General features: G+C 35.0%; 1 protein-coding gene across 16 annotated transcripts in view; it reads right to left on the bottom strand.

The window, feature by feature from the left end:
* The window catches only part of PPFIA2 (PTPRF interacting protein alpha 2), a 500797-nt gene that overhangs the window by 38010 nt on the left and 447588 nt on the right, over window positions 1–15199 (bottom strand). For all 16 annotated transcript variants that reach the window (XM_074402490.1, XM_003927840.4, XM_010338464.3 and 13 more), the window contains one exon: window positions 1623–1704. In XM_074402490.1, coding sequence (XP_074258591.1) covers window positions 1623–1704 — 82 coding nt within the window. The remainder of the gene's footprint in view (window positions 1–1622; window positions 1705–15199) is intronic.

The following is a 15199-nucleotide window of genomic DNA, read 5'->3' as shown; positions in this document are numbered from 1 at the left end:
TCTAAATGCCTGCCAATACATTGCTACCAATGTCATCCATAGTTAGACCTTAAACAGTCTTTGATGTGGATAAATGGTGTGTGAAGTATGGAATTCTTGCCTACACAAAATTCTTAACAGGCTGTGCACTCAAGGAGGAGGGAAAGAAAATGAAGTTAAAGCTTTCATTCATTGGATCACCCAGTTCATTCATCTTGTTTATTCCATTTTATAATTTAAGTTGCATTAGGAATCACATTATAGGCAATTTCTGTGTACTCAGAATAGGTTTAATTAGCATAGACTTCACTGTCTGTCATCTCCTATCACCTTAATGTCAGTAAATTTTTTTTTTTTTTTTTTTTTTTTTTTTTTTTTTTTTTTTTCTGAAGGATCTGTTTGTCACTTGCCAAAATAGCAGTGAACTATCTGTCAAACTGCAGCTCGTTTTGTCGGAGCAAACTGAACAAAGAACTGCTATCATTTCTGAGGTGTGATTTCTTAAGCATTTTGTCTAGTGATTGATTTTTAAAATATAGTAATTTTAAAGACATGGTTGAAAGAAGCAGCTTTGATCACTAATATCTGATGGCTAATATGCTAAATTTCCCTGACTGATGTGAAAGAATAAAGTAAAAGCAAAATAGAGGATTTTTTTTAGTCAGTCCAAGAAAAAATGCAAAGCATGTTTTTAAATCTATCTATATAAGTCCATTTTTAAAACTAAAATGGGCTTTAATGTTTCTTATTAATTATTTACTTAGCTCAAGCTATAATAAAATGAAGGTAGATAATTTTATAATCCAAGACCATTTAAAACAATGTGTATAATTACCTCTGCCAGGCAAGCAAAAGCTGAATTATTATTTGCCTCAACACAGGCATATCCTAGCAGCTACTAGCAGCTCACATAGAGAACTGAATAGAATGGGGAGAAAACACTATTGTTAAGTGGCACAGAAGAGCCCTTTGTAGTCAAATATATAGTTCCCTCACTGTCAAAGTTGGTTTCTGCTGCCCTCCACCTAGTTCAGATATTCCCTTGTTTTTCCAGAACACTATGTTGTACAGGAAATATTGAAAATAGTTCTCTTATTGTAGCATTCAGTTTGGACACAGAAGGGAATAAAGTGTAAGTCTTCTGTTTTATCCCAAGTGTCTAAACCTAGCTGGTTCCTAGTCTTTAGAGAATTAGGTTCAGGAATTAAATTACAGGCAAAGGAATGGCTCTGAATACATCTAGGTGGTCTTACTATCTTGGATTACAGACGTGTTGAATATGAAGAGGGTCTTCTCTGTAACCTGCTAATGAGGAAAGACCCTGGCCTATTTGATGGTAATAGATGTTTTCTTGCAACAACAAAAACTGGTTTCTTCTGCTGCTCTAGAAATGAAGAGGGTGTGATTTAGAAACACTTCCTTTTACCCTGCTGGATGCTTTCTTCTGCTATAATCACAAAACATGTCAGAGTAAAATCCCAAACTTATTCCCTAGTAAGCAAATAGTCCCTTATGAACAATTCTAGACTAAGGAGATATTGTGATTTCAGAAACTTGTCTTTACCTGTTTCAAAACAAACAAACAAACAAATTATCAAATTAGTAGTGATTGATTTAGAAGCCTTCTGGTTTCATTCTCTTACCTCTAGCCATGCAACCACAGTCGGCCCATCCCACTGGGCAAAAGGTAACCCCTTTCTCCGAGCTTCTTCAAGAAGTTCATGCCTGAAGTATATAGCAAAGATTATTAGGGATGTAGAAAATATGGCTGGATTACTTTTAATGAAAATGTTTTAAAATAACCAATCATCCTTTACAGGATGTTTATGCTATAATACAGAATAACGGAATTCCTTTTTCCTTTGAGTAATACACACAAATCACCCATTGATTTTATTAGGAATAAAGCATTGACATAGAAAAGTAATTTTCCCCAACATTTATTCATAAAAATTAGAACATTAAGTGCTAATGGAATAAGAAGTGGAATTATAGTATCAGCAAATACCTTATCCCTTTAATGAGAAAATGGCCCAGATGTTCATGTTCATGCATTATGGGTTCTAAACGTGGCTCCATCCATCTGTCCTGCTCTCTTTGCCTTACTATCTCCATGGCAAAGAAAATGCTTATATAGAGAGACAGAAGATAAATGTGGTCCTTTTAGTCACATTCTAGTGATGTACTTGATTTTAGTATGCCCTGTGGGTCCAGGGGTCTATCATAGAAGTTAGTTATTTGCCTGGATTATAAAACTACATCTGATTTGAAGAAACCTCCAAGGTAAATTAATTTCTAACACTAGAAAGCAGTGTAGGGTGTTAAATTCAATGGCATACTTGTTTTTATCTATAATCACTACTGTTTTAATGAAATTACAATACCTTAGTAACAATAAATGATTGTTTTGATAACAAAAAGATTCAAAAGAGCCCTGAAAATGCATCTATAATTTCACTGACCCTCTTACTGATTTTTAGAATTGACATCCACTTACAATACCAATTTGAGATGACTCATTGCTGAGATAGTAGGTATGTGCTTTTATTGAAACTCAAATTGCTATATACTTGGCCAGGACTATACTGGAAAATACATTCTGTTTACTTTAGTTTGCCTTGGTCTTACACACAGATGATAAAACCATAGTATAATAATTGCTTTATTTTAAAGGTGTATATTTCATGCTTAGGAATATTTCATAAATATAATTTACAAACTCCCAAATGGATAATTTGATTATTTTCTACTATTAATCAATCACTTATTGAGGTAGACTATATTAATACATTAAGATATATAATGAATAAAATGCCTTTCAACACAGGGTTTTCTGTGTTTATAATAGATGGTACCAAAAATTCATTCAAAAGAAACAAAAGGAGAAAATAAAAAATTTAAGTTATAGTGGCTGAAGAGACATAAATCTACTACTGTTTCATTTGAGGGATAGCAGTGTTAAGTTTTGCTTGTAAGCTATTTAGCACCTGGGAAGAGGGACAGCGATACCCGTGCTCCAAATCTAAAAAGTAGAGGCACTTCCGCACCTGGCATGCTGTATCATCACTCATTCCCTCAGGTCTACAGTGACGTTTCTTTACTAAAAACCACTTTCGAATAGCTTAGTCTCACTGAGACAGATATATTTATAGAAATGGATTGAAGGATCCAAAAAGAGAAACCTATCAGGTACTTATTGAACACCTGTTGTGAGCTGAGACTTATGCTTGGTGTAGAAAGTAGATATGGGTCCAATTTCCCAGGATATCCCCTCTTAGATGGACAAAACAAACACAAGAAACTGTCCAAGAATACAATAAAACAATACATAAACAACTGCTAAAATGCAAACTTGGTGATGTACATTCTGAAGTATGTCATTTTGGAAAAGGGGTTAATAGCCATTGAAGGCATTGTGAAGGCATTATGGCAATGGAGATGGCTTTGAAGGGCAGGAAAAAGGTGAGGATGGCATTCCAAGCCAGATAAGTACTAATGAGGGAAAGTATGGAAATTAACATGAAATATATGAAATAAAACTTAGGGTAGGCCTTCACAGAGCTAAAGCATGTTTTATGAGTTGTAACGTTAAATCCAATAGAGAAAGGAACACTAGGAACACTTCTAGTTATGTCATAGGCTAGTGGCATTAACAGGGAAGAAACAAATACAGATTTACAACTGGTTTTTGCTTCACATAGTAAAAAAGCAAGTAAATATGTACTAATAACCTAGGAAGCACATAACATTCTCACAAATGAATTATATGAGTTGTACAAAAGCTCGTTTTAAATATTAGAACACTTTAATTTTGAAACTTCTGACTAGTTCCCTGATAAAAATCCCACTAGAAAGGCCAGAGTGATCCTGTTGAGTCTGATCCTGTAACTTCTTTGCTCAGAAATCTCCAATCACTTTCTGTCTCACTGGGAATAAAAGCCAAAGCAGCTGCTACAATCTATCCCACCCTCCTCATCTCTCAGACTAACTCCCACCTCAGTCAGCAACACTGTCCCCTTGCTGTTCTTTGGAAACAACCCAGACCTCTTTTCTGCCTCAGGATCTTTGCAGCTCATCTGGAATGCTCTTCCTCTCTATCTCCACATAGCTAACTTTCTCAGCTACTTTAAATCTTTACTTAAATATTACCTGTTCTCTGAACATCTCTTCCCCTTCTCCCTGAAAACCCCACCAGGAATTTCTTATCCCTATTTTTTGTTTTATTTTCCTCCAAGGTATTGTTCTTCTAACACAGTATATTATTTACCCTTTATTCTGTCATCTTCCAATAGAATATAAACTCAAGGAGGATTTGTGTTTTCATATATTCTGTTCAGAGATGAATTTGAATTCTAGAACAAGGTCAGGCACATAAGAGGTACTAAATAAATGTTAAACAAAATGCCAATCAGTGTTTATACTTAGATACTTCTTATTTCAGTAAATTGTGTCCTATAATGTTTGTTTTTGTAGTCCAAGTAGCTTTATCTAGTTTACCTTACAACCATGTACAACTTTTTATGTTTTAAAAACAATTTTTTTCTTGTATCCTGGCTCCCCTTGAGATTTTTATTTCCCACTTTCTCACAATAGTACTGATTCTACCTGATTCCAAGAGTCTGATCTGGTTTGGGATTCCTGGTGAGAATCTGGTTAAGAGGCAACCCAATGTGCTCAAATAGTTCTATTCTATGAACAGAAATACTGATCATACAATTGCTTGGGAAAATATTGAGCAATCTGGCCACTGACAATATTTTCTTTGCTTTTGTTTTGTTTAAATGACAAATTCTAGTAACAGGATGACTTAAATAATCGTATTCTAAGAAAATGAGATAAGGGAGCTCAAACCCTTTGGACTCCAACTGTTAAGGCTAAATCTCTAGCGTCTGTCTTACGGCTGACATACTTGAGACTGTGGAGAAACTGGTCAAATGGGAGGGATGGCTGGGTTTTACACCAGGACTGTGTACTACATGACAGTAACTCCAGATGTGCTTTTCCTTAATCTGACACAAGTATCAATTACATAAAAAAGCACTGACATTTCCAAAGCAATACTGCATTTATTATTCTCAATTATAAAATAATCTGCACCATACAAAATTTATAAGAGGCATATATCTGGGCATGTTGGCTGGAGAGAGAAACAATGCTAGAAAAATAAAGCAATGTGGGCAATGCTATAATAGTTGGAAATCACTGAATTTAATATATGACGAGTTGCTAACAGATTATTAAGTGTAGCATTAATTATATAAGGGCATGCTTGTTATCATCAAGTTTTAGAGCTACTGCCAGAAAAAAAAACAGTGATCTGAACTATTTAAGAAATCCTAAATGACAAATTGATTTGGCACAAACAAGCCTTCTGGATATACTGGTATTCTCCGTTCAACCTGCCAATGTATGGATAGGGATTTAGTCTGCAATGGATTTTCTTTGAAGCCAGAATTCAACTTTTTTAATGGTCAAGAGACAATTCTTCTAGAAAAAGAATGTGATCACCTACCGCAGTACCAACTTAACTCTGAAAATTACTCTCTTTCTCTGTAGGCCTGAAGGATAATTTTACTGTGTTTTTAAAAATAATTTCAGACAATCAAATACTTGACCATCTTTGACCAAAGGATCACTTGTACATCACTAAATTTGAGTGCATGCATTTCAGTTTTAAGATTCAGAATAGATTTTAGAGGATATCAGCAGTATTTCCTTTTAGAGGAAGTATCAGGCATGGAGTTGTTATCACCTGTGTCAAAACATAAACAAGAAAAGTACTAATCGCAAGAGTCCGTTATTTTAAATCAGTACAACTTCTGAATCATTGTGCATTTTCAAGAAACTGCAATAAAGCATGATGTTAATATCCTCCATAGGCCTCAGGATCTCCTATTATTGATGTCAACAAGTTACTGTGACTAGAAAGTGACATTTCAGTAGGCCCAACGTGTGGTGAGCATTCACATCTGTGAATAATTTGCAAGCCCATATCTAAATGTGCAGAGGGAAGCCTGCCCTTGCTATGCCTGAACTGAGGACAGGAGCAAACAAAGGGTGTGCAGTCAAGAAATGACTAGACTCAAGCATTTCTAGATAGAAGATCAAGAGGATCTAAAAAATGTAAATAAATCAAGAGCATTTGCCAGGCGTGTGATTTCGGACTTTTAATCCAAACTAATTAAGCAGGCACAACTTTGCTTAATGACTAAATCCAAATGGAAATGCCCGAATCTTCATTTTTAGGTTTTAAGTCTCTCCTTAACCATTGTAGTTGTGGTCTAATTGGTTTGTTAGTAGTGGGCTCTGGAACCTGTCTCTTGCAATTTCAGGCCATCACATGCCTCCCTGCCTTATCTCCCCACCCACTTTGTTTTGATTCTCATGATTCAGCAAAAATGCTTCCTTTCTACAGTTATCCTTCTCTTGCCCTGGAGGCAATATTTACCACTTTTTATACATAGACCCCATAGTACTAAGCATTTTTCCCTATAGTATCTTTTACGTTTTATTGAATTTGTTGGTTCACAAGTTGTGCTCCCCTGCTCCATGGGCCTGAGAGCAGAGACTCTATGCTCTGGTTGAGTTGATAAAGGGGTCAGTCATCTGATTTTTATAGATCTACTATGTGCCAACTTTTGTCTTCAGCAAGCAAAGAATAAAGCCAAGTGAATCTCTGACCTCAAAGACCGTACATTACAGTGAGGAGGAAAGATCTGTACAAACACATATACAAATGAATAAACAAAATAAGTTGAACCATTGATATGTGCTCTACAGAAGGTAAAATAGACAAAGGCAGTAAAGTAGGCAATGCGAATAGTGTTCTGGGGACACAGATGTCTATGACAAGGTAACATTTGAGTAGACACATGTACATTGAAAAGTGGCAGGCAGTAGGGATATGGTGGGAATATGTTTTAAGTAGAAACACAGTATAAAATTCCTATCAAAGGAGTGGAATTAAATGTTTGAGCAACTGAAAAAAGCCAAGAAAGGCCAGTGTGACTGGAGTGAATTGAAGGACAGGGGAGTTGGGGGTGGAGGAAGATGAAATTGGAGAGGCAGATCAGAGAAAAGCAAGATCATGTTGGGCCTTGGGAGAGGAAGCGGAGTTTATTCTAAACGCAGTAAGAAGCCATCAGAGGGTTAAAGCACAAGAACATAAAATAATTGGTATATTGTAAAGATAATTCTGGCCGTTGAGTGAAGAGGACTTGAGTCAGGCCAGAATTGTGAGCTAAGGATACAAGTTAGAAGGTTGTTGCAGTTTTCAAGTAGAAAATAATGGTTGTTTGGCCCTGAGCTATGGCAGTGGAAATGGTGAGGGGTTATTGGAATGGGGATTCAGGCACACAGCACACATCCAATAAAGCTTAGCAGAATAAATGAATGCATGCCAAATTAACTTCTTACCAGCTATATGTTTTTTGGCTACTTAATTAATCTCTTTGAGACTCAGTTTTCTCAAATTTGAAGATGATTATAAATTGATCTCAATTTATAAGAAGTGAATGACACTTATAAAAGCACCTAGCAGCCAATAGGTATTCAACAGATACTAATTTCCATTCTACACTTTTTTTTTTATTTTCCCAAAACAATTCATTGTATGTGCTACCATCAGATTAACCTCTTTAAAATAAACATTTATTAACTTAACAATATAATTCAAATTTCTATAAGGGATTTTAATTTACTATTGAAAAAATGGCCTTCAAGGTCATTCTTGATCTGCCCAAAATTGTATTTCCAGATTTACCTATTAGATCTCTTCTCTGTAGCTACAATGGATACTCACCATTCTTTACACTCTACCTCTTCTGTTGGACTGACTTTCTCTCCATTTGGAATGGCCTTTTCTCAATTCATACCATTCCAATTTTCTCTATCCCTTGAATGATGCCACTCATATCATGTGCAAGACATGAGAATGGCCTTTTCTCAATTCATACCATTCCAATTTTCTCTATCCCTTGAATGATGCCACTCATATCATGTGCAAGACTTTGGTAGGCAGTTTGCTGCATGTACACACCCTTAATTTCTCTACACTATAATCTGCAGGCACGAGCCATGTTTCACTGGCTTTTAAATCTCTTATTGTACTAAGTACATAGTGGCTTTGAACCTTTATCTAAAAACTTTGAATGGATGAAAGACAACATCAGCTCTAACATATGAAATAAACTGAGAAAACTCTTAAATATATAGTTGTCATGAGTTTATTTGCATTTAGAAATGCTGTTTTTTTTCTTAAATTTTATGGGGAATTTGCAGAATAGAGCTGACTGAATACCACCTTTAAAAAAAAATACTGGTCTGATTTTATCATCCTTCACTTACTTTGGTTATATAGCAAATAAAATAAAAAACACTATCACGATTTTAAGAGTATTTAAAATTACTTATTAGACAATCCTTTCCAGAAATAGCTAACCTATTTACCAGATGGTAAAACTTGAATTTGTTAGTGTTTATATTTGCAATTCTGAAAAATAAAATTCATTAGTTACCTCAAAAAGTCACAAACCATAGGGAACAGTATGTCCCCTCCTCATGTGGATAGTCATCCCTCTCCGTGCAGAGACTTTATTCACAGACCACTTAGTTTAGGATGCTATTCTGGGACTACTAATTTGTGGTATGACTGTCTAAATACCATATAGCACTGTCCTCTCTGTCACTCATGATTTACCTTGTATTCGATGCCTGTCATTTTCCCCTTCATACTTTCTAATGCCTCTTCCTTTACTTTCCATTGTCACTGCCACCACTTTTTTCTCAACCTTTAATTGGTCCTTCTCTCCAGGCTTCTTGTACTTACATTAAAAAAAAATCTGCCTGGAAGACAGGCTTCATAGGAGAGAGGGTGAGGAAGTGTTCCCTAAAATCAAATTGCTTGAGCTTGATTCCTTAGCCTGCCCTTTTGGGCTGTACATCCATAAGAAGTCACTGTATTTTGCTGTGGTTCACTTTCCTCATATGAAACATGAAGCTGATAATAGTACCCACATAATAGAGTTTTTATGAAGGTTTCGTAAGAAAATATGTATAATATGATTACAACAGTGCTGCACACAAAAGCAATGGTCAATAAATATGAGCTTTTTTCTTTTTTTTTCTTTTTTTTTTGGCGGGGTGGGAGGAGCAGAGTCTCACTCTGTCTTCAGGGCTGCAGTGCAGTGGCATGATCTTGGCTCACTGCAACTTCTGCCTTCCAGGTACAAGTGATTCTCCTGCTTCAGCCTCCTGAGTAGCTGGGATTATAGGCATGCACCATTGTGCCCTGCTAAATATATTTATTTTTAATAGAGATGAGAGTTTACCATGTTAGCCAGGCTGGTCTAGAACTCCTGGCCTTAAGTGATCTGCCTGCCTTAGCTTCCCAAAGTGCTGGCATTACTGGCATGAGCCACTGTGCCTGGTCAGCTTTTACTTTCAATAATTACGGCACTGTCCTTTAAAAACCCGTCAGTGGTTCTTCAAATGTCTAAATAATTATCCTCCATCTACATTACAAAGAAATTCCTGGTTTAATCTTGATTTGATTACCTAACCACATTTCTTTCTAACCAGAATTGAAAAGTACTTTCACAAATAGTTTGTGCATTACCAATTCTACCTTTGCAAATATCATTTCTCAGAGCTAATAAGTTGATTCTTTCTTTTTCAACTATTAACAACCTTGTGTTTGCTTAACTACTGACTTCCCTTTTACATAAAATATTTTGTGATCAGCCCAATCTACGATTATCCTTTTCTCCGTTAAAATCTGTAAGCCTATAGTATCAGTCTCAGCCACAGAGATCATTGGGTACCACCACGTGCCTGGGGCCCCATCTCCAACCCAAGAGCCTACAATCCTGGAAATAAGAGCTTTTTCTTCAACTGTACCATGCACGTTTCTTTGAATGTTCTGGCCAAGAACATCTTTGGAATGACTGCTACATTGTAATCCAAAAAACTTCACAATATTGATAATCACCTAGGATCCTTGATTACAGAGTAATTTTTAAGTATTCTATATTTTCACAACTTCCAACTGTTCACTGCATCTTAAAAAGGAATAAGCATTCTGCATCACAATTACCCAGGTTGGCTGCAGAAAAAGATTAAAATGTCATATCTAACATTCAGAAAGACATTTTGTATACTGAGTACTGCCAAAGCTTTTGTTTAAGCCCTCATCATTTGACGATGATGGTGATGGGCTCCTAGAGTCTCTCTATCTCTCATTTGGTACCTTCTCCCTTCCAACCTCCAGTGAGACCTTCCTAAACACAAATTATTTTGTAAGACTTGCCTGATTAAAAGCCTCCCCACTGTTCCCAAAATAAAGGCCAAATATCTCATAAAAAGACCCTTCATGATCTGGCTGTCTCCTTGGCTTTTTCTGCTCAACCAGTACTGAAATATTTGCTATTCTCAAATACCTCATTCTATTTCATCCCTCCACGACTTGCTATATGCTCTTTTCTTCTGCCAAAAGCATCTTTCTTCACATCACTATAACAACTCAAACTTATCCTTCAGATACAACTCATGCTTTATTTTTTTCTGTTAAGAGTCTAAGCCCTCTCCTAGGCATAACTGATTCTCTCTTCTATGCAAATACCATAACTTCTATCTATTATACTTTTACTTACTGTACTTTCACTTAAAATTTGAAACTTAATATAAATACAATTAAATAAATACATTGTATTACAATTTAATAGAGTAAGTGGTGTAACTGAGATGCATCTAATGTACTCTCCTGTTCAGCGGAACCACTTTATTCTTATGAGATGTAATATTGTGGTCTGAAAGAGCAAAGGTTCTGGATGTAGATAAATTAGGCCTTGGATCACACAAAACAATAACTAATGATCATTTATCACTTAACTATCAATGAAGCACTATCCTAAGTATTTTGTATGTATTAACTCATTTAATTTTCACAATTGTCCAATAAGATACATATTGACACACATTTGTCGATGAGTACACTGAAGAACAGAGGCCACTTGGAGTCATGGAACCATCAAATTGTAGAATCAGAATTTGAACCCCAATAACCTGTCCACAGAGTCGGCTCTTTTAATCCCCATACTATCTCTTAGTCAATTAACATTTCTGAATTTTTTTGTAACTCAAAAATGAGGATAATAGTGTCCTCTTCATTGTAAGTGTAAAATAAAATAATGGTCCTCTACTTTTCTTTCTTTCCCTATGGTTCATTTATTTTTAGAAGCTGTATGCATTTATTTGACTTCATTGTTAATACACAAGGTCTTTACCTTCTTGTCACACATTTCAATCCTCAGCACTATAAAAAAACAAACAAACTGTGGCTTTTCTTTTCTTATTATTCCCTAGTAATATCAGGTTGTACATCTTGGCCAGAGAAAAGTTAGCCTAGTTTAAATAAATGATACAGAAAAGTTGGATTTGTTGCCATTCATTTCATATCAATTGATTTTGTAATCACCATGCAAAATAATTCTCTGGTTGAAAAATTTACCTTCAGAGCTATTGATTTACTATGGCACATAACAAGTACTTATTGATAAACCAGAATAAATAAATATGTGGCTTGATAAGAATGAAGAATAAAATATAAGTCAAATAATGTGACAATGTAATATACTTAACATTGCAGCACAGAAAATAAATCTTCCTTACACAACATAATACAAGCAGGAAATGTATACCGACTTCACGCTATTATTAATTATAAAATGAATATTGTTCCACTAAAATTCAGCTTTAAAGAGGGTAAATAGGATGTAACCTCCTCAAATTTCAATCAAACAATGGGCTTATTATTCAAGAATTCATACCTGATTAATTCTGTGAAAACTAAAACTATATATTTGAGAAGCTAGTTGAAATTCTGGTCAGCAAATGCGAACAAAGTATGGTGTCAACCCAATTATTTTTTTAACATCTGCAAGCTGAAAATATATATCTTAGTTAACATAATTATTCTAAACAGAAATATGTTACAAATCCCAATCAGCTGCTTCAGAAGATTGATTACCTAAATATACATATTTAGCTTCCTAAGAGTTTCAAATTCAACATTAAAACTGAGTTGATTTGAAAGCACAGCATACTGTGATTTTGTGTATGTGCAAGTGTGTGTGCCCGTGTATCCTATTACTGCATATTTTCACATTTGGTGAAAATGTATGAAACGCCATGACACATTTAAGTAGTGTTTTATTTAGATTCCAGTAACACATGCTAGGCTGTTTAGATTGCAAATAATTTCATTACATTGAAACCAAAATTAATTCATATTTAAACCTTTTATCTTCCAGCTTCTCTGAAACACAGGGCATAGTCTCATGGAATGTATTTGTGAATTGAGTTTGGATTTACATAATCTCCTTTCTTACTTTGTTTTGAATTTAATTATTTTCAAAACCATTCAAAAGGTATAAATACCCCCAACACACACACATATATACACAAATGTAATTGAACAGTACAATTACTTATGCTGTTATTGAAAATGAGAGGGGCTTGTATCACTCCCCATTAAACAATCTCACTTTTGCAAGATGCCATAGTCAGTACTTTCCAGTCACTTCCTAATAGTAATTGGGAAGCTAATGGAGAACACCGTAATTTTTCAGGTTTATAGGATACCACTTACATTAGATTGCTCTAGTGTTTCATCTAATTTTAAGCCCTGTTTTACTCAATTTGGAAGTTTTTAATTTCTATGCTTCTGATGTTACACATATTCTCTCATACTGTTGTGGGGGACAAGTAGATAAGAATATTAGTAAGTACAAAGAATATGTCCGTAACTCAGGGGCATGTAGCAAATAAGTGGGGAGATGGAACTTAAACTCTATCTTCTGATTCCTAATTCCTCATATCTTCCTACGTCATCTTCGCAATGTTGTACTAGCTTCCCTGATTTTATATTCTCCTCAGCGTTCTTTCAGTGATTGTACTGGGGAAATAATTTTGAGGACTTAAAATGTTTAAGTCTGAGGAGCATGTGCAAGACAATAAGAAACCGAATTTTAGAATGAGGACAATTATATTAGTTTCTTACAGTCCATTAATAAAAATGCATTATTCATTCATTGTTTTTCAATATGTCACTCGACAAGGAATGGGGGGAATTAGGTTTTATTTCTTGAAATTATTTTCCTCATAAAAATTAAAAATCTTTAGAAAACAGAAGACCGAATTTATATGATGACATAAAAACTATGCTTTAAAATCCAATGTCTAGAATATTTATTTTCCAAAAGAGTGAGCTTACAACATTCATTTGGCCAACATGGTTGACTAGTACTCTAACCACAGCCTGTCTTGAATTTTTAAGAACACTTTACTAGAGCTTTCCTTAATTTCTTAATATTGTAATGTATCCTAAGTGAAGCAAATACTGTATCACCAACTTAATGTTACATTAAAACTAATAAAACCTTACTAGTTAACAAGTAATATTACAAAGTACATGGATTTGTATTGTCATACAAAATATTTATACAGCCAACTAGTAAGACTTTCCACAGTTTCTTGGATAACTGCATCTCACTGTAGTCATTTTGCTGATTAAAAAAATAACACTGCTTTAAATTTAAAAGTAATACCTTCTTCTCAGTCCAAAGTGTTTTACTGAGCTCACCATGTTACCAATGCAATAGTCTGCACCAATGTAAATATTATGCATATTTAATTTTACTTTTTTACTTTGAAGCCAAATTTGTGTTAGGAATAGATAAATTCTCTAATTTTAGCTCAAAGAGAAGGATTTAAAATTTGAAGACACTATCTGCGTAATTCGGATTTTTAAAGCTTTAAAAATCAACCAGTAGTACAGGAAACAATGGGAACAACACGCATTCAACCAAAACCAAGGATTACTCTGGGCTCTCTAGAGGTAAAAGCTCTGCAGGGAAGAATGGCATTTAACCCTTTTTAGATATGTACAGTTCTACTAGTTGATAGATAAGTTTGTCTCTTGAACATAACACAGGTGGAGCACTAAGAAAGGTACAGGAAATTCAGAAAGGCAGCACAATCAGTAGTACCTGAGTAGTCTGAAAATATGATTTCAGCCTGGCTGCTTGCCACATTGACCCCTTAGGGAAACACTTGAAAACTAGGGGGAAGACAGTCTAGAATGTCTTTTGACATATGTATAATAAAACTGAAGAAATACAAGTGCCCGCACATTCACAAAGTTAATTTAAACGTGAACATTTCTCTGAATTAATGATTCCTTTTGTTGTGTGGAAATAAATACACTACACGATTTTCATTTCAGGTCAGAGGCAGTGCAGCTTGTGTTACAACTCAAAAGAGTAATACTTTAAAAAAAAAAAAAAAAAGGTGGTGCTGAAAATAAACATGTTCAGCAGCCATTGTGATTCGACTTACCCAGATGTGCTTTTCATGAGATGGAGAAGGACGGATGGAAAAGAAAAGCACACAAATGTTAATGGATACAGTTCAATCTAAAGAAAACCATGGAATAAAACAAGAGTATTATTTCAGATGTGAGAAAGCTCAGGTATGAGAAAGACATGGTGCCATTTTGTATTTCATCATGACACACATACTCACTGTGTCCAAAAGCATAGTCAGGCTGAGGGAAGTTCTAATAGTTGACCAATAAGTCTATGTCTTGAGTATGAGCCACTCTGAAACATGCATGACCACATTTTCCCAGCCTCGAGTACATCCCAGGAGAAAATCAAGGAACTTTGGTAAGGACATTCTTTACCTCAGGCCACTTCCATGTTATTTTACCAGTAAAAATAACAACTTATTAATCGGCACTTTGATTTTCATATAGCTTTATAAGCCTACTGCTAAGGCCCAAGAAAAAAGAACAGCAGACATTTGAAGAGGCAGCAACCTAAAGTGAAGAAAGTCCTTCCTAGTTTGAGGATCTGAAAATCTGGATTCTGGTTCTCATACACAATTTGGTCAAAATCATTAATAGATTCTGATCTTCAGTTTCCTTCAACATAATCCCTGGCAATAGAAATGTATACAGTCCATTCAAGATCCATAATTTTATTATTCCACCCAATGCAATAATAATAATTATTATTTTGGTAAATATATATGGCTACTAATCAGAACATGATAAAGTATAAAAGGGTGCTATTACTCTTCTTCCCTGGCCACATTAATTCTTCCTCTATTTGATTGACAAAATAAGCATCAAGTTTGTGACAATTGTGTCTCTTTCAGTAGT

This window comes from Saimiri boliviensis, chromosome 7 (assembly GCF_048565385.1).
Source record: "Saimiri boliviensis isolate mSaiBol1 chromosome 7, mSaiBol1.pri, whole genome shotgun sequence".
Taxonomy (NCBI): domain Eukaryota; kingdom Metazoa; phylum Chordata; class Mammalia; order Primates; family Cebidae; genus Saimiri; species Saimiri boliviensis.
Note: the sequence above shows the minus strand (reverse complement) of the source record. Positions and strands in the feature narration are given on the sequence as shown.